Here is a 20,815-nt window from a genome sequence, read left to right on the forward strand (position 1 = left end):
AATGACTGATTATACTGTGACAATGAAATGAATCATTGGGTCTCCTAATAGAACATGTACAGTGATGATGAGGTGTGTGCTGGGGTTTACAGTTGACCTGATGAATCAACACATTTGACACACATTTTTTAGCCTGCAATCTGCAAATGACAACATCCCTCAACAGCACCCATGACTCCACAGCATAAAACACTAGCAAGCGGTGGAAATATGAATTTTCTATAGTCTTCATCCTTGAAAGAATATCACTTCTGTCATTATTCAGAAACAAACAAACAAAAAAAAAGCAATTGCATGAGGGTTTTCAGTGGTTCTGCACCGGAATAATGGAATAATCACTAGTTCTATTCTATTTCCCAGTTTAAAACTCATTGGTTTCGAATAGCTTTTATTAATTTGAATCAAATTAATTTTGATTGATTAATTGTTATTGACTTTATTACTGCTTTATGCGTGTTCTAAAAGAAACCTATAAATAAAAGTATTATTATTGTAACACAAAATATTTAATACATTATATAACTTATACATTAAGTATATCACATTAGTTATTACATTATTTAATACATTACTGAATGTGACAATGCAATAAAAACATTGTTATTACTAATAAACATTATAATTACAAAAACAAATTAAATAATTTGTTCAATAAACTTTAATATTTTTTCTATTCAAAATTATAAACATTTTATTTATTTATTTTAAATATTTTATATGTTTTAATTTATTTTATGTTCTTCAGTCATTTTTATTCGATTTTCATGTGCTTTCTATTTTGCTTTATTTTTATTTCAGTTTTAGTAACTTCAGCACTTTAACTTATATTATAAGTTGCTAAGGTATATTTTTTTTGCCAAGGCATAATATTTGATTTTATTTCAGCTTCATTATCACTTCACTCATTAAAAACACATGCAATTTAATACAATAACACAAATTATTTAAGGTATGAGTTAATAGATTAAATAACATACATTAACACATTACAATATTGAATACATTGTATTTGGGAATTCCGGATAAAAATGTTAGGTGTTTTGTAATATTTTAAATTGCTTTGAACTAACAAGTTGATGATTAAATGCATAATATGTCGAATTTATAATAAACTTATGTATTATTTATACCCAGTGTGTTGTTTAAAATTTAATTAAAACATATGATTAATATTTAACATATAATATTAATACATATATTTACATTTTTAATATAACATAGTAAAAAAGCAGTACATTGAAATTATAAACGAATTTAATGGATTACAATAAAATATTTAGATAATTATGATACTTTTTAAAAAATAAATAAATAACTAAAAAGCTGGTTTCGAATATCATTCAATAGCAACAATACAATTAAAAAAAGAGTTTATTTGTGGAGTTGTTAATTTCATAATCCATTTATAGTCCATTGTTTCTGTTATGAACGATACAGTGATAATTAAATATTCATGAGTTCCAGAGTTGTTGAATATTCATGAGCTGATACAGGATTCGCGGAGAGAGAGAGAGAGAGAGAGAGAGAGAGAGAGAGACAGAGAGAGAGAGAGAGAGAGAGAGAGAGAGAGGGGAAAAGCTTGAGTTTACAAACTTTCCATCGGGACAGAAACTCCGCCAGCGGACGCAGGAAAGTTACGGAGCGCAGGAGGAATAATCTCCGGGGAAAAAAACTCAATGCGGGACAACATGACATACACTCCTTTAGCTTTATGACAACTTTTTTAATGACTTTTAAAAGCTTTTAAAGTCGAGCGAAACAACTTTTACCAAAGAAAGAAAAGAAAAGAAAAGAAAAGAAAAAAAGCAGGCCTAACCAAAGAAGTTCCTACAGGATTTTCACAGGCCATTTTTAATCGAATAACTTCGGCTTGTTTGTTATTGTTTGACACACGATGAGCGGCAACCCTCTCCAGCCGTTACCGGGCCAGCAGGTCATCCATGTCGCCAAAGACCTTGACACGGACCTGGAGGCTCTCTTCAACTCCGTCATGAACCCCAAGATCAGCAGCTCCTGGAGGAACAAGCATCTGCCCGAGTCGTTCTTCAAGGAGCCGGACTCGGGCTCGCACTCTCGGCAGTCCAGCACGGACTCGGGCGGCCTCCCCCCGCGGCTCCAGGCGACGCATGTCCGCTCGCACTCCTCCCCGGCGTCGCTGCAGCTGCCCGCGGGCGCGCTGGGCGTCCCGAACCCCGCTCGACACCACTCGCACATCCGACACCAGTCCTTCGACGTGGCCGAGGAGCTGCCGCTACCCCCGGGCTGGGAGATGGCCTACACCCCCAACGGACAGAAGTACTTTCTCAAGTGAGTGCCATATTAATTATTCACGGCTCTCACGAGATTCCAGCACACACAGTTTACATTAACTGACACATAAATCAGTTAACGTTACACTCAAAAATAAAAACAAAACAAAAAAATACTGGGTTGTTTCAACTCATGTTTGAGGAAAAAATCAAAACAACAACAGTGATGATGTTTCTAGAGCAAACCCAAATGTAAATAAAGTGATATAAAGCAATTTTATAAATAAACGAAGTACCAAAATACTGGGTTGTTTCAACGGTCAAATATTTTAAGTAATATTTAAAACATTTTACAAACAGTTGTGTTTATCCATATCCACAACAAATGTTAATATAACAATTTTATAAATAAACCAAGTAAATGAAGTATATATATATATTACCATACACAAAAAATATGGGTTGTTTCAATTGTCAAATATGGATAAACACAACTGTTGGGGGGTTACAATTTCAAAATAAAGGCAAAATTGCAATTTTATAAAAAAAACCAAGTACTTCATTTACTTGGTTTATTTATAAAATTGCTCAATTTCACTTTATTTACATTTGATGTTGATGATTCATCTCGAAACATCATCACTGTGTGTCATTTAAAGGGCAATAGGTTGTGATCTCTAAACCGGTTTCTGATCCGAATCAGTGCGCGCGTTCACACTGGTGAAATCTCTGCAGTCGCGTTCAAGCTTTCATTTTGACCTGTGAACACACTAATGCTGAAGGCGTGGGTCTGAAACACACACAACGGTATCTGGGCGTGGATCAGAAAGACAAAAACACCCGGTCCTGCGTATACTGTCGTGTGTAACGCATGCTTCACACTGCAAGCCTATGATCAAGGCTCTTTCTCACCTTGATAAGGATGTGTTTAGCATATCTCAGTGTGTCTCAATGTAAATGTGTGTTTTGACTTGCGTCTCTTCAGGAATGAGACAGCTATTCTTCTGTGGCCCTGGGGACACTGGTCTTATCTGATTCAGTCAGCAGGGCTGTGATCGGCCCGGTGGGACGTCGACTCGCTGAGATTAACTCAGGATCACACCATGTTCAGGAGACAAACATGCTTTAATGCGTCTAAATCTTATTTGCTGACACTAGAGAGCAACATCAATTCTCACCTACATGTTAAAACAGTTAGTAAGCCTCCTCTGTCCTCCAATAGTCGTGTTCGTCTGTTCTCTGTGTTGTATTGGTCCTGTTTGTGGATTTATGGCTGTTAAATCAGTGCTTCTCCATTGCTTTTGCCTTAGCATCCAGATTTTACACTGGAAACAATGTGGCAAAATAAACAAGACATGTATACTATTAACTGTGCGTAGGCCCAAAATAATATGACATATGCTGAAGAGGAATATTGACAGTTTTGTAAATGCATAAATTACAGCAGATTGGCCCTGAGTATTAGCCGTATTACCAAGTGACTGATTCTATTGCAATGGTTAGTACTTTTTTATTCGCATTTAGCATTTTTCATTGCTGTATGCAAGCCATTTTTGGGTTTATATACAAAACCGGTCAAAAGTGTGGTGTAATTAAGTTTTTTTTATTTTACGTTTTTGAAAGAAGTCTCTTCTGCTCACTAAGGCTGCATCTATTTGATTAAAAATACATTAAAAACAGTAATATTGTGAAATATTATTACAATTTAAAATATCTGTTTTCTATGTGAATATATAGTAAAGTGTAATTTATTCCTGTGATCAAATCTGTATTTTCAGCATCATTACTCCAGTCTTCAGTCACATGATCCTTCAGAAATCAGTATAATATGATTCATTCTTGCTCAAGAAACATTTATGATTATTATCAGTGTTGAAAACAGTTGTGCTGCTTCATATTTTTGTAGAAACCGTGATACACTCACTGAAGTTTAAAGATTAGAAATGTGGAAATACGTATAAATGCGGTTACGTAACTTTAGATGCTCTGATTAGCAGACACTTTTATCCAAAGCGACTTACAAATGACTTCAGATAGTGTTGGGCTCTTCTCTCTGAGTTTCCGTCTGTGTTTCACCTGAAACTCTGTGTGAGACTCGTGATAAAGCGTGCCAGGGCTTGCCACACATTCAGTGAGCGGACAGACAGACACACACACACACACACACACACCCTGCAATTACACCAATCCAACCTGTGGGTGATGAGCGTCTGAACTGTGAGTGTCAGTACATGTGCAGCTTCACAGATGATGTGTTGAGGCTCGGGACGTGAGCATTGTTGTCAGTGTGAGAGACTGATATGTCTTCTTCTTCTCTGGATTGTTGCAGCTGTTGGTTGTCGTTCACCCCCACTATTAGGGAACGCGTATCTCTTTCCAGCGTCACATGACCCCCCTTATTTCTGCCTAAACATTTTTCTGGATATCTTTGTTACGACTTGCAATTCAAGACGCTACAGCTTGAACGTCTCAGTGCAGAGATTATTGAGTTTGTTGTTTGATAGTAAAGAGAAGCAGCACATTTCTATAACCAAATCTCGTAACTATTGAACATTTTGCTGAGTTGGTGGCTAATTCGTATGAAATTCGTACATATCATGTACTTTTTCGTACGATCTGCTTACGTCCCACTGACGGTCTTACTTTTTATTTTATTTTTTGTAATTGTATAGTACAAATTCATATGAAATGACACTAACTTGCTAGTTTTCTCATACAGTTTTGAGTATCAGCACCAATCAAACTAATTTAATTAAAAAAGATTTACTTCACAGTCTATTCGTGGAAAATAGTCATTAAAAAATACTGGGAAAAAAATAAGTGTGCAAATTCTAGAACGGTTAAAGTCCCCCTGTGGTGAAATACAGCTTTTAATGTTGTTAATGTGTCTATGTGGTGTTTTTAATATTCTATAAGACAAACCATGTGTAAATTCATAAGTCGACAGCATTGCTGAGTATTTTCTGCTTAAAACTGCAGTGAACCAAAGACAGTCTCAAAAACACGGTTTGAAATCGCTGGTGTTTCTGACATCACAAACTACCTTGTAACCAGTCAGATCAAGGTGTGATCGTCAACGAGTGGATCTCTGAGTGAGTGAGTGAGTGGAGGCGGGGCTCATTTGCATATTCATAGAACCGCGCATACTAAATGAGGCAAGGGTGTCGAGTTACATTCAATATATTTTAAGGCGTGAATAGTTTATTTTTGAAAGGAAGAAAACTTTTAAATATGTAATTTTGGTGATCAAAGAGTTTTAAGAGATAAAATTATTGACTACAGGGAGACTTTAACTATTTGTTAACTGTTTCTTTGCCCAACTTCACTATACAGGGAGAAAATAAAGGATCTTTCAGCATGTGGTTTATTTTTTTACCGTTATTGCTCTAAAACAAATACACCAACGCAGCTTTGATCTAAAGTGAAGTGAGGCGAAAGAATTTAAGTCTGTAATTATGCTTTCTTTTGATGCCATGCAAAGCAGGAGAATGTCTTCCCTTCAGGCTTTTTGCTGGCCAGTTTCCTCCATTATGTTGAAGATAAGCTGTGAATAAGTTATCACTGCCAGCTCACATCTTTCTGTAATACTTGCTTTCTTTGCCTGGAATCCTGGATTCATGAGAGATACATGATGTCAGAAAACCTCCCTGCAGCACATAGTATCCCCTCAAAACAAAAGACTTTTAAAAAAAATTTCATAGAATAAAATAGGGACCAATCACATCGCAGCATCTCAGATGTTGGTTTGGTGTTTCTGAAACGCCGGAGTCGAAGTGTGTGATCAGAATGATTTGGTTTAATTCTCACACGAGTGCGTCTCACACGAGTGTGTTCACAAACACCAGCATCCCAAAGCTAGAGATCATGACAGCGTTTATTGAGTTTCGTCTGACGCTCTGAGACACACTCGTTTATGATGGAGGGAAAAGAGAAAACTTAGTTTTATTACTGATATTTTGTTCCGTTTCCCAGGAATTGACGATTGTGTTCTCTTGAACACATTGGAAGGAAACGCTGCCTTATTCACAAATGTTTTATGCCATATTCCAATTTTATGCATAAGTTAAATTTGCAACTTTAAATGGAAACATGCCTTCTTCACCCAAAATGTTATTTCTGCACCAATATTTATTTTTTTAAATCTCATTTAATCTCTAATAACTATAATTCTTTTAATTTTATTTTTTTGGAGTGGAATTTATCCATGTTCTTGACAGGTTTGGTGAGATTGACCCATGTAAATGAAAATGGCACATAACAGATAGACTTAAAGACCCCCTGAAACCATAACTTAAGCTTTTTAGCTTTTAGAATGAATATGTTAGCCTTAAGGTTATGAATAAGCTGGTGTGTTTCAAAATAATGACAACATCCGCATTGAGTCTCTCACTTCCGCTAAAATAGATCAGGGATTTTTATGACATCACCGCGGACTTCAGCTTCTCATCACATCTTCAGTCCAATCAAATGCTCTTTAGAATCTAAAGCTCCGCCCCCTCTGCTATAAACAGCACCTGGCCGATGCGTGCGTTGACACGTCACGGAGCAATATGGGTGGGAGTGTGTGTGTTCGGTTGCTCAAACGCTCGAGTTTTATCCCGTTTTCCAACTGTACGTTGGTTAAAAATGAAATGGGTAGAATTTATTCACAGCTCTACTATTGAATCCAGCGCATCATCCGCGCTCTGATTCCCTGCCGTCAAGTACGACTCGCAGTGTGAGGGAAACTCACCTCAGCTTCCTGTTTCAGTGGAAATCACGTCAACGCATCAAACAAAGCTGCGCGTCTTTAAACCCAGCGGGTCTTTAAATAACACGCTGAGGTAATGATTAGGAGTTTGTCTAGCGTTTGATCTGGCTGGCCGATGACGCTGATATTGCTGTAAATAAACTCATAGCAGTGGGTGTGATGTATAATAGTCGCTGTAGAAGCGTTTGAAATGAGCGGGAGGAACATTTCGCTCGATCCAACTCAATCTGTAAACTAAACGCTTCTGCTGTAGCAACTGGTTGGTTTATTAAACACAATCCCCTTCTGCCGTTATTGAAGTCCAGATGTGCTGTGTCAAGCAGAGGTAACGTCTGAATCTCAGCTCTACTTTACACTGGAGCTGTTAGCAGAGTTAGGTCTGGGCCCAGTCTGCAGGAAATGTGTACCAAAGATGCCATTAAATGCAACAGATGGGTTCCTGGAGACTGAGAGTGGACTCTCGTGGCACGGGACGGGAGCCGCTCGAGGCCGGAGGGTTTTCCTGTCCGGCGCGTGAGTCCGAGGCTTGAAGATCCAGTCGTCTGATGCTGGCTCTTTCTTCTCCGCCGAAAGCTGCCATACAAACACAAAAGTCTCTTTGTAGCACTGATTTTTTTCCAGAAACACTTCAGGGCCTTGCGTGACTCGCTGATATAAACTGTATAAAAGCTATTAAACTGGAAGGAAATGGTGTGTGTTGAGCGCTGAACACCAGTGTCTTTGTAGAGATGGGCAGAACTGAAATAAATAAATGAAGATAAAAGAGACTTTATAAACTTGTCTGCTGTAAACAAATGAGTCTCTAACTGCAGTGAAATGTCAGTTCACTCAGACACATCTAGATTTAAAGGACATTTTTAGTATCTGGACATCAGCATAACGAATATTATCTTTACTGGCTGGATTCTAGCAAAATAAATGATGAATGATACATCACAAAATTCTTATCTGAGTGATCAAACTTACAGTTTTTATACAGAACGTCATGAAGACTTCTGTGAGATGGGCGTCTTTCCCTCATGAGAAAGAAGTGCACTTAACTATATTGAATGTACACTTGTGTATTACTTCAAATCTTTAAAGTATATATTTTTCAAAACTTTAATGTTAGATAATATAATATTAAGTGTACTTAAAGAGCAAACTTTCATGACTATTTTTCTTAACACACTTAAGTACACTTTTAAAAAGTGCACTTTGCTACAGTCACATTGAAAGATTTACTTTAAAATACATTTTAAATCATTGTTTTAATGATCTTTTGTCATGCTTTAAAGTCGTACACTCATTTTGTACTCGCTTTTAATTTTAACTGAGGTGTTATTAGATATTACATTTAATGTTAATATATTTTAAATGTGCTTAATTGCAACTCCCTCATTACAAATGTGTAATTACAGATTAAGTTAAATACACAACTTACAATTTTCAATGGAAATGACATTAAAGTAGGCTTGTCAGTACATTCAGCAGTAACTTTAACAACATTTCACAGACAGAATTATGAAATTACATATAAAGAGAAAGAGTCCTACTTAAGTTGGTAAAAAACACTCTCAAGTTTTATGTAATATAAATTTAAACTATAATACATTTTAATTGAATTGCAATTAACATGCAGTTATGTGTCTGAAATACATTCTTCTAAAGTATGTCATTGCTGTAATAAGTAGGGATGCACTATATATCAGCCACTATATCGGTATCGGCCGATAAATGTTCATTTTTTAAAGTTATCGTTATCGGCATGATAAGAAGATTTGGCCGATATATTAACACTTCAGATGCGCACTGTTCAGCGTGATGCTTTTGAACTGCTTGAAATATGATTGAAATCACTAAATACAGGAAAAGGCAACATGTGCAGCGCAAGTCTGTCATATCGGCTACATTAAACATCATCAATCATGAGAACATAATTGTGTGTTCGGGGCATGGATTCAATGGTGAATGGTGTTTTTTTAATCAGGCTCTAAAATATTATTTAAAAATCTGGATTTAGATTTATCAGACAATATATCGGTTATCCGCTTTCAAATATTTAAAGAAATATCAGTATTGACCAAATTCTTTTTATCGATGCATCCCTCGTAATAAGTACGCTAAAGTGTCCACTTTTCATAAAAGTTGACTTGGACTATGAAGTAACCACCTCACAACTGGAACCCACTCAAAACACCCCAGCAACATGCAGCACTCATGTTTTATGCAGAAAATGTAATTAGCCTTTTACACATACTACACTCTGTGTTATAATGCGTTTTATTTGTAACTTAGTAACTCAATCACATGGTGCTCCATTGAAACAGTCGGTGGTATTGTGGTGTTTTCAGACAAAGGCCAGTGTTATGAAGTGCTCAGTAAGCTGGTTGACGTCTACAATAACACTGGATCTGCGCTTCACACACGGCAGCAGCTGATGGGGCTTCTGCGCTCACACACGTATCCAATACATAAAAACATCTGTTATTTATGGTCCTCAGGACTAGACTGTGTTCTTCTGCCTTTGTTTGAAGCATGATCTTTTCTGACTGTTTATAAAGACAGACACACAGTATGTGTTTCTGCACGCTCTGAAGGCCTGTTCACTCCAAGGCTAAAGTTTGGTGTGAAAATTAGATGCGATTAACATTTTAATAAGAACAAACTTTTGTTAAAGCACTTTAGAATAATATGAACGTTCACAACATTTTTTCTTTTTTTATGGACTTGGCCTGGTCAGACCAATGTGGAAGTTGGTATGAAAATTCAGTCAGATTCTTTTTCATATGCCATTTTTCGTAAAAAATAACAAACTGACTGAAAATGCAAAGTTACGCACTGACAGTAGGTGGCGTTTATAGAAAAGCAGAATTACCCAATCTAACAAAACACTAGGGCTGAGCGATTTTATCGATTCTGCGATATAAATCGATATTTTTTTCCCAAGAAAGTATCGATTTTTTAGGCCTCGAGTATCGGTACATAAGTCCCATTCAAATCCCCCGTGTTAACCCCTGTTCGCGTTGCATGAAGAGTGATTTGGTCAACCTGCCGCTAGTGGCCAGCTGCGCGCGTGCATCGATATTGACGAAAATCCAGCTGTATTCAAACAATAACTTAGCTCTCCTTGTTGGCTAGGCTCATTGCATGCTGGCTAGTAGCTTTTTTAAAAGCTGTGTCTCCGAAATTGACAGCGCTGTGTTGGAAAGATTTGTGCAGCGGTGTTCCGTGAGTGAGAAAGTGCGCGAGGTACGGATTGGTGTGTGAGAGAGAGAGAGAGAGAGAGGTAGTGCTGCGCGAATGCGCTACGGCGCTCTGCAATCAAATATGATTTTAAATAGGCTTAGTAAAAAAAGAAAAATGTAAAAAAAATCATATTCGGTAGTGGAAAACGCCGGCTTTAGGCGCATGGTGTACGCAATGGAGCCCCGCTATCCTGTTCCAAGCCGCGAACACCTCATCAAGGTTTGCATTTCCAGGCCGTACACATACAAGAGCACACGTCAACGCCTCCCTGGCCAGCGCGGAGAGAGTTTCCCTGACGTGCAACGGCTGGACCTCGCGCACAACTGAAGCATATGTCACATGTTCAGTGTCAAGCTAAAAAAGCTGTCAAAGAAAATGCAGTGCAAAGAAACTGTTCAGAACAGGCCACTTGCTGCACTTTTTAACTCTCCATTGTTAATTGCAATACTGCACTTTATTTACTTTTCAAAGGCTTGTAATCTACAGTTTGCACAGTTGTGTTTCAATAAATAGAACTCATTTTCTCAACACATATTTGATTCATTTTGTCGAGCATTTGCAAGCTGTACTCTCTGTCCAGTCAGAGACATATATTGTGTAATTGATGTTTTCAGTTTTCAGTTCAATTAATTCATTCCAAGTAAATGGAAGACTCACAAGATGTCACCAAAATCACTCTGTCCCCTTTAAATCTTTCAGAAAATGATGTAAGTGTATCTAATCATATTGAATCGTATCATTGGCTGAATATCGTGATATATATCGTATCGTCAGCCGAATATTGTATCGTATCGTGAGATCAGTGTATCGCTACAGCCCTACAAAACACTGCGCAACTTTCTATTTCTCACACCCTCTTTTCTAAGAGAAGACAGGAAGTCAAACAGTTTACATGGTTTCAAATGTATTTGTGTCTTTTCGCAATGGTGCTTTTATCAAACAACACCAAATACAAGAGTACAGAGAATAAGTTTCAAACTCTTCCTCTGCTATTCACTGTAGCTTAACAAAATAGTTTGTGATTGCAATCAAGTCAAAATTTTATTCAACAGCATGTGAGCAAAAGTGCAAAGCTTATTGGTTGACCAGTTTAATTTGGGTTGGAAAAGTGATTAGAAGAACTATCTGTAAAATAACAGGTACATTGATGCCACGTGTTTCAGTGTGAACAGGTGCAGTCTTGCAAAGTAAAATGTTTGTCACACACAATAATTGTCACTTTGTGTGAACAGGCTGTCAGAAATGGAAATTAGAATGAATGAAATATATCTCTGTACGTCTACTTTTCTATAAGCGCCACCTACTGTCAGAGAGTAAGATTGCATTTTTATTCAGCCCATCCGCCGTTTATTTCACATTCGGTCTGAACAGGCAAATGACTTGCGGAAATCGCATTTTCATGCCGAAAAAGCTTGATTTTACATCGTTCTATTCCAAAATGTGTTATGCAATTCATAAAGCAACACAAGTACTCAAATTATTTGACACAATCTCCATATTATCACTTGGAACACTATTGTGGATGTTCGTGTCCTCTAAAAAGGTCAACTACAGTGTGAGGAGAATCTAGCTGAAGTAGTTAAAATACATTGTTGACATGTTTATAGCTAGTTGTGTGAGTAATAACCTGTTCAAGTTTCATTTGAAGGTGCAAGAACACACGGGAACTATTTACAACAAGCGTTCACGTCTTTGTTCTTGTGGGCGAAATCCAGTCATTTCAATAGAAATCCATGCAGTTGGTCATTTTAAAAGATTTCCCCGCGTAGATTTCACAACAGGTTCAAGTTGACCCAAAGAAAGCTGCTTGGTTTGAAAGCGAGTTGTGTGTGAGCTTCATACTTCTCTACACTATTGACGACAGACAACAGACCTTTCTTGCCTATGAAATTTCACTAATGTGTTAACACATTCAGGGTGAAGACGCTTATTTACCTTTTTTAGTGATGCGGAGACGTAACTTACGCCACGATGCCATCACTTTAAACATTTGAAAACAAAGAACCTCTTTAAATGGTTGATTCCCTCCATGGACGGTCTTATCAAATAGATAAGAGAGTATTTCTGCAGTCAGGGCTTTAATTTTATTAAATTTCGCCTGGCAAGAGAGCAAAGAAAGTGACTAACTTAACTAGGCTCTTCTGCACAGATCAGTCGATCATCCAGATGCGTTTTATTTTGCGTTTAATGCCAGATAGAGGCTGGAAGTGTTTGGACAGAGACTGCTTTGTGTACAGTGCCGCTCCTCTGAGCTCAATGCCAAAGTGTTTTACGACGTTTAAATAAAGCAGCAGGTTTGTAGCCCTTCAGTGGCTCTTGTACACAGTGTTGCTGACCGTCAACAGACATCCCCTTCTGGGAAGACATCTGTAACCCTTTAGCAGGGGAGGATGGGAGATTTCGGTGCACACGGCCCTCATATCTCAGTCAGTTCACAGATAGTGACCTAAACTACGGCCCCAAAAGCTGTTTTCCGTTTCTTCAGTAGTGTTGCTTGCTAAGGCAAACGCCACTTTTACTATTGCTCATACTTAAAGGAATGGTTCACCCCAAAAAAATATTTTCTTATCATTAGCACACAATTTTAAAACCTGTATTTTATTCCGTTTCCCTGAGAGGATTTTGAATTATTATTGTAGCCATTCCTCTACTTTTACGCTTGAAGTGTTTTAGTAGTGCTTATCCGTGATTGTTTCGGCGTGGATGTTATGTCTGAGTGCACTGTTGCCCTCTGAGAGGTATTTTCCAGTGTTTTCCTCGTCTCCGCTCCCCCTTTCCAATAAGCAGTTGAAAGCGATGGCTCTGTCTGCAGGATATGGAGCTGCTCATTTCCTTTTGTCCGTGAGAATAATGGCTGGAGGGACGCTCTGGGCACAGTAAAAACAATAAACACACGGTACGCACTTCAAAGAGCATTTCAGAAGAAATACAAGGCAAATAAGAATTACGTACCTAAAAAAAACAAAAGTTTATAGTTTTGACACCTGCTGTCTGACGGTGTCTTTCCATAAGAGCAGAAAATCCCTGTAAATCTTTGCTTGAGCTGCAATCACAGTTCTCAGCGTAGACACTCAAAACTTCTTATATTACACACAAAAAAATATTTTTCTTACAATATTTCACATTAGTTAGTCACCCATGTGACATTCCAAACTGTGGAAGACAAAAGCAGATGTCTAGCAATGTTTATACCAGAAGTCGCGTTAACCGAAAACTTTCCGTCATTGACAGAGTTTATTTGAGCAGTGACGGACAAATCTGAAGGTGTCAATCACAGTTGAGCAGCCATAATACTTACACTTACATAATTAAGTTTCTTAATAAGTTTCTTCATAATAAAAGAATATAATAATATTCATAATAAAAGAAATAATATTTCATAATATAACATAGGCCTACCCTATAGCTTGTCCTGTAAGTTTGTAATGAAAATATGAACGAAAACAGAAGCTATTATATGCCTTATAATCATTCAAATATGAAAATGAAAATGGTGGGTAGGCTAATAGTTAGATTATGACAGAATGTTTACGATCATGTCCATAAAAATGACGGCAGTGTGAAAGTCTAACATGACCTCTGGTTCATACTCTCTTCTATACCCTTTATACTTCTAAACCCTATACAATTTAGCATACTTCTAAAAAGAGTACTTATTGTGGAAATAATATGTTGAAATAATATTAGATACTTGATTGCATATTAATTCCAGCTAAAGTAGTTCCTGGCAGGTCTTGACCGCATTACGATTCCATATCACTTCGTCAAATGATTTCATTTATTTCAAAGATCCTGACCAAGCCACAGACACCGACCAAGCAAATAAATATATCAAACAATAGGGTAAAATGACAACATATTTCCATGTTTTTCACACAAAATAAAACACATGTTTTATGCTTTGTTTCTTCCGGTCTCTCTCCCACACACATACAGTACAGACACAAACTCGGAGACGGAAACATATGCACTCAGAAACTTCTTGTAACTTTTTATATGTAGTGTAATGTGTATGTAATGTAACTTTTTATATGCAAATCTATAAGTGGGACTTTATCAATGAAATAGATTTGCATATAAAAAGCTACAATACATTTCTCAATATCGGTTTAGTAAAATGGCTGTTTTTGAAGCAGTTAAACTTACAGCTTCGCTATTAGTAGAGACACTGCTGGCGAACACTGTTGAGAGACACACAGTGTCAATCAATCAATCTCTTCTCTCTCTCTCTCTCTCTCTCTCTCTCTCTTTCTCTCTCATATTAACTGCACTAGTCAGTGGGTCAAGTTTCTGTTACTAGCTCTAAAATGACATTTTGAAATTAACAATGGAGGCTTGCATTGAGATGCTTAAGAACTTAGTCCTACACACAAGAGTGTTTAAAGGGCAAAAACCTGCCAAATGTCTTGAAATAAAACATCTGAACCCATGGACAAACCCATTTAAGGCCCAAACTGAGAACAATTCAGGGCCAACATGCGACCCTTGGACAAACATATCTACTTTAATAGCCCCATGCAATGTTGGCTGGGTGAGAGTCTCATTTATCTAGCAAAGCTTTGTAAGTAAGAACCCACCGCCATATCTCTGTGATATTCTGCTCTCAGGATATAAATAAGTTATGTATAAGCTAAGTATTGTATTATGAATAAGTTATGGTGACTGTCATTACGACCATGGTTGCTTGCGTTTGGTGTTCAGAAGCTGTTTACATTCAGTTAGAATTTCTGAAAGTCTGTCTTTTTATAGTCACAAAGTCCCTGTTATATTGGACGCAAAGCATCTGCATGAGCTGACAGCTTTGGAAAATGTGTTGTGTGTGTTCGAGTCTATCCGAACACCACCCACTGTGTTGTGGGCGTATCCACCCACGAGGGGGCGGGGCTAAGATAGGCCCCACCTCCTTCTGGGCTTGTTGACAGAGTCCTCCCTCTCACTGAGTTTTTGTCTCTCCCTCAGTTATGTGGATGTATTGTTTTCAGCACTCCTCTACCAGGGCCGTTTCATTCAGCAGCGAGGGGGGGTGGTGTGGTCGCATTTGTTTTCGAGTCGATCAGGGGCCCGGGGAGGAGGGCCACATCAGCATGGGGCGGCCCCTGATTCACAGCAGCGTCGCCCCGTCTCGTGTGATGCATTAATGGGACTTCACTGAAGGATAGCTTAAGCGTGATGCTCATTGTCTGTCAGGACAGGCACTCACGAAGAGTCTGGCATGCGTCTGATCTGTGCAGCGCAATAGACGGCCATGCATTCCTCTCTCCACGTCACCAGCAAGAAGGTGTATGACCAGAGGAGAAGAGAAAAGAGTCAAATTAGCTCCAAGTGTCTCCTCCAAAGAATACACATTCCAGGAGAGCAATGCCTTTATGCTGCTGCCCAGGAATCTGTATCATAAAGAGCAGCGAGAGCGTTCCCATGGCTTATTTTCTTTGAGTTTAATCGAATTTGACAGACCATTTAACATGCAACCGTCAAAGTTTCTAAACTGGTTTTGAGTCAGGTGGCATCAGGGTCCAACGTTAACGCTTTTTACCACACCTACCAATGGCAAGTGAATGAAAAAATGTATTAATCATAAATATTATGGCATTCCAGCCATGAAAGATTTTTTTATGACAATGGAATAAATAGTTTTTTTTCCTGCATATTTGTAACAAGGTCATTGTGTCTCTTGAGACACTCGAGACAAAATATGAAGACACCCCTTGTGAAAGTGTGCTTGATTGGATTGAATGCGCCCTGTAGTGTACTTCAAATCTTAAAAGTATGTTTTTAGAAAACTGTTTGCAGATAATATATTAATGAAATTAAAGGCCACTTAAAGAGAGACTCTTTTATACGATTCTTAACACACTTAAAAAGTGCACTTTTTTAAAGTTTAACTTTAAAGTACATATTAGCTCATTGCTTTAATAATCTTTTGTCGCGTTTAAAAGAAGTACACTTATTTTGATGTTTTGACTAAAATACTAAAGCATAATACACAGTTGTGTTCAGAATTATTGGCACCCCTGGTAAATATGATCAAAGATGCAGTAAAAATAAATCTGCATTGCTTTTCCTTTTTGATCTTTTATTCAAATAATTAACAAAAACCTTTCATTGAAGTAAAATAATTGAAAGTAGGGGGAAAATCACTTTATGAAATGAAGGCTTTTCTCCAAAACACATTTGCCACGATTATTGGCAGCCCTAGAATTTTTTTATGAGTAAAATATCTCTGAAGTATATTCCCATTAATATTTAAAAAAAAATTAGCACACCAGGGTGAGTATGAACATGAAATTGTCCAGCCATGACTTCTTTTTTTTACAGGAGTATAAATATGAGGAAACACAAAAGCCAAATTCCCTTAATAATCCATCACAATGAGTAAAACCAAAGAATATAGTTCTGATGTGTAGCAAAATATTGGTGAGCTTCACAAAATGGAAAGTGGCTGTAAGAAAATAGCTAAAGCATTGAAAATCCCCATTTTAACCATCAGGGCAATAATTAAGAAGTTCCAATCAACTAAAGATGTTATGAGTCTGCCAGGAAGAGGACGTGTGTCTATATTGTCTGAATGCACGACGAGGAGGAAAGTTTGAGTGGCCTAAGACTCTCCAAGGATGGAGAATTGCAGAGATTACGTGAGTCTTGGGGTCAGAAAGCCCAAAATCAAACAACCCCTAGGCTACATCACCATCATTTGTTTGGGAGGGTTTCAGGAAAAATCCTCCTCGCTCCTCCAAAATCAAACTCCAGCGTATTCAGTTGTCAGACACGACTGGAGCTTCAAGCGACCGGATTCTGTGGTCAGACCAAACAAACAAAAAATGATTTTTGGCAGCAAACCCACTAGATGTGTTTGATGCACACAGGGATAAATGTACCCCATGCCCACGGTTAACTATACCGCTGGATCTTTAATGTTGTGGCCCTATTTTTTTGGTGGAGGTCCTGGACCTCTTGTTCAGGCGCATGGTATCATGGATTCTAGCAAATACCAACAGAAATCTAGAAATCTGATAATGGGCCATTGTTGGATCTCCATCACGACAATGATCCAAACCAAACATCAAAATCAACACAAAAATGTGTCACGGCACAAAATGAAACTTCTGCCATGACCGTCCCAGTTCCCTGACATGGATCTGGCAATCTGAAGCAGAGATTCTGTATGGAGGAATGGGTCTCTGATCTCCAAACTCATCACACACACACATACACACACTTTCAATTATTTTACTTCAATGAAAGATTAGATTTTTTCAGATTTTTTGAATGAAAGATCATAACTAAACAATACGTGTGTTAAGTTTGAAAAATGCTTAATAATCTTTTCTGTGTTAACGTATTTCCAGTTTTACAACTTTGTTACCATGACAGTGACAACATAATCCCTAAAACAACCATAAAAATGATTATTAAACAATGATGATTTGTCTTTGTGAAATAAAATGCCACAAATGCTGTATATTGAGCACTAGTTGTATTGACCCTGTAATCTTCGTGAGCGCAGCAGAACTGTAGTTGTTCTGCAGATGTAATCGTCTCCTGCTCGTTGTGAGTGTGATCAAGCAGGTGTTGAGAGTCAAACAGGTAAAGCTGCATAGCTGTGCAATGAAGGCCGATGCCTGAACAGATTATCCTTGAGGCACAAAGACACCTGAGTGAAGTAATCCCACACACCAGTACAGCGCTGAGCAGTGTGTCGCTGTGTGTCGCACGTCTGCGGAGACTTAGTGTCTTATTGCAGACTCATAACCGCAGCTCTGACAGCCTCATCCATCATTACTGCTCTATGATCCTAATCAACTCCGTAACTAGGGATAAAGTTGGAGATCTATGGCAGCTCTCATTGCTGTTTTATAAATGAGGCAACATTTGGCATTGTGGGAATCAGTGTTTCCTACAGGATTTAGTTTTTGGCCCCTTTTATTTATTTATCTTTTATTTATTTTTTACACATCATATTACACATTTTACACATCATTTCACTTACAAATGAGAATATTTAACATTTTATATACGCATACATTAGTGGCCAATGGTGATGTCTGTCCTAGGAAAATTTAAATCTTCACCCTTTATTCAAATATTATTAAAAATGTGTTCATTTTGTATTATTGTATGTAATATTGCGTATTTGTTCTTGGAGTCAGTTGTTTTATTTGTGATAACGCAATGAAAAATCACAAATTGTGCGGACATCATTTTTGGTCAGGCTGACATACAAATAAATTATAAACGCATGCAACAACAACCAAGCAAATAATAATAACTGATTATGTTGTAGTCAATGTGAGCCTTTTCCTGTCCGCATTTATTTTCTTTTTTTCTTTTTTGCCTAGTAAAACAAAACACTGTGCCTTTTTTTACCAAATCATTTTGTCAGATAAATACCTTAATCAAGTTTAGTGTTTTTTTTTTCTTCCCTCAAATATAAAATAATTAGTTGATTTAATTGAAATTGTAGGGTCATTAAAACCAAATTTCCCCTCTGGACATCACCTTTGGCCACTACTGTATGTGTGTTAGGGGTGTGCCATATCATACCGTCCACGATAATACCGGTATACATTTTACATGATAAAAAAGTGTCATATCGCGATATCAATGATATAGCGACGCGATGACGTATGGCGCATTTACGTTCCCTAGCACGCACAACAACAACACCTGTCTGAGCGCGAGAGCAGCCTGTCAGCCTCCGATGACGATTTAGCAATTTCACAAACAGCTTGAGTGTTCAGCGGGGCTGCTGACGCGCGTCTTCTCTCGCGCGCGTTTAGGAGTCGGTACATGACTGAATGGTCTCTTGCACAATCGGGCCATCAGTGCATCGTAACTAAAGTTTATAATTGTCAAGTCTTCTTAATTCTTATCAGTTTAAACATTCAAGCGGTTTTAAACTATCCATTAAGCTACTCGCGCACTCTCTGAGAGTACATAGAGTACAGTTCGCGAGAAACTAGAGTTATTTTTCGCGGATTATATCGCTTTAATGGGGGGGAAAACGCAAAATTGTGTAAAACTTCCGGTCTTGGTAAGTATACTCATAAACACAGTCGGTTATGTATAAAACGCATGTGACAGTGTGACAGACAGTATAATGAAAACAGCAATGGATCCGTGCACTAGCTGTAAAAGTGACAGCAGCCATAGGCTATGCGTCTGTCATTAATGTTGTCGTCAAAACAACAAAAGATAGCTTTAATTGTAATGAATGAGAATTATTAGCCTATGTATTTTATTTAATCAGGAAACAGAACTAAAAGATTTTACATTTGATTACTTTATTATGTTTCTGTAGTATTTCTGAATACTGGTGTTAGACCTACACACATTTAACATTTAATTCAAAGATTGAAATCAAGCTTCCTTGAGTTGTGTAAACTCTTAACAACAAAATTACCACATTGTAAAGACGCAATGAGTGAGCAAACATTTAGGCGAGATAAACATAATAAGAAAATTTTCAACAACAACAAAAAAAATGTCTATATCGTCATAAATATCATTATCGCAAATATTCTTGAAATATCGTGATAGAATTTTGAGGCTATATCGCCCACCCCTAATGTGTATATGTGGAGGTTTTATAGTGTGGTTTGGTTTACAGTACCACTGTTGCATCACCACAGCAATATATTATACAGTACCGTTCAAAAGTTTGTGGTCAGTAAGTGTTTGATTTATTTGTTTTATTTGTTTTGAAGAACGTAATAGTTCTGTTCAGCAAGGATGCATTAAGTTAATCAAAAAGTGACCTCATTCTCATGGTGGTCTCATTCTCTCTCTCGCCCATCTGTCTCTCTCTCTCTCTCTCTCTCTCTCTCTCTCTCTCTCTCTCTCTCTCTCTCTCTCTCTCTCTCTCTCTCTCTCTCTCTGTCTCTCTCGCTCTCTCTGTCTCTCTCTCTCTGTCTCTCTCTCTCTCTCTCTCTCTCTCTGTCTCTCTCTCACTGTCTCCCTCTCTCTCTCTGTCTCTCTCTCTCTCCCTCTCTCTCTCTGTCTCTCTCTCACTGTCTCCCTCTCTCTCTCTGTCTCTCTCTCTCTCTCTCTCTCTCTCTGTCTCTCTCTCACTGTCTCCCTCTCTCTCTCTGTCTCTCTCTCTCTCTCTCTCTCTCTCTCTCTCTCTGTCTCTCTCTCACTGTCTCCCTCTCTCTCTCTCTCTCTCTCTCTCTCTCCCTCTCTCTCTCTCTCTCTCTCTCTCTGTCTCTCTCTCTCTCAGCTATTTAACAATTTATCTTCTTTTCAATATCAAAAAAATGATCTTTCTCAAGCCAATATCAAAGTTTATTATTGTAAATGTTGCATTAGTACATTTTTCCAAATGAAAGTTTAGTTTTTTATTCTTTAATCAAAACATTCAAACTAATCCAATACATTTACGGAAATACAATGAGTTGCTAACAGCGTTTTAAATTGAATGACGATCATGTTCTTGATAATGAGGGTAACTTTGTTAAATGCCCAATGTAACTAATTAGTTAATTATGATGTGTATTATTAGTGACTTAAAAAAAAGAACAGAAAATAATAGAAATGAAAAAAGATGATTGTGTTTTTCAGCAGTCGAGAGCCAAGTGCGAGAGAAGCGAAT

General features: G+C 37.7%; 1 protein-coding gene across 2 annotated transcripts in view; it reads left to right on the top strand.

Annotated features, from left to right (window-relative positions):
* The first annotated feature begins 1,500 nt into the window (after positions 1-1,500).
* The window catches only part of wwtr1 (WW domain containing transcription regulator 1), a 57,749-nt gene continuing 38,434 nt past the window's right edge, over positions 1,501-20,815 (top strand). The window contains exon 1 of one of the 2 annotated variants that reach the window (XM_077233719.1): positions 1,501-2,307. In XM_077233719.1, coding sequence (XP_077089834.1) covers positions 1,895-2,307 — 413 coding nt within the window. In that variant the 5' untranslated portion in view covers positions 1,501-1,894. The remainder of the gene's footprint in view (positions 2,308-20,815) is intronic. The other variant, XM_077233720.1, reaches the window with a different exon arrangement.

The sequence above is a fragment of the Siphateles boraxobius genome, unplaced genomic scaffold, assembly GCF_051911475.1.
Source record: "Siphateles boraxobius isolate OS27281-9 unplaced genomic scaffold, OSU_SipBor_1 184, whole genome shotgun sequence".
NCBI lineage: Eukaryota > Metazoa > Chordata > Actinopteri > Cypriniformes > Leuciscidae > Siphateles > Siphateles boraxobius.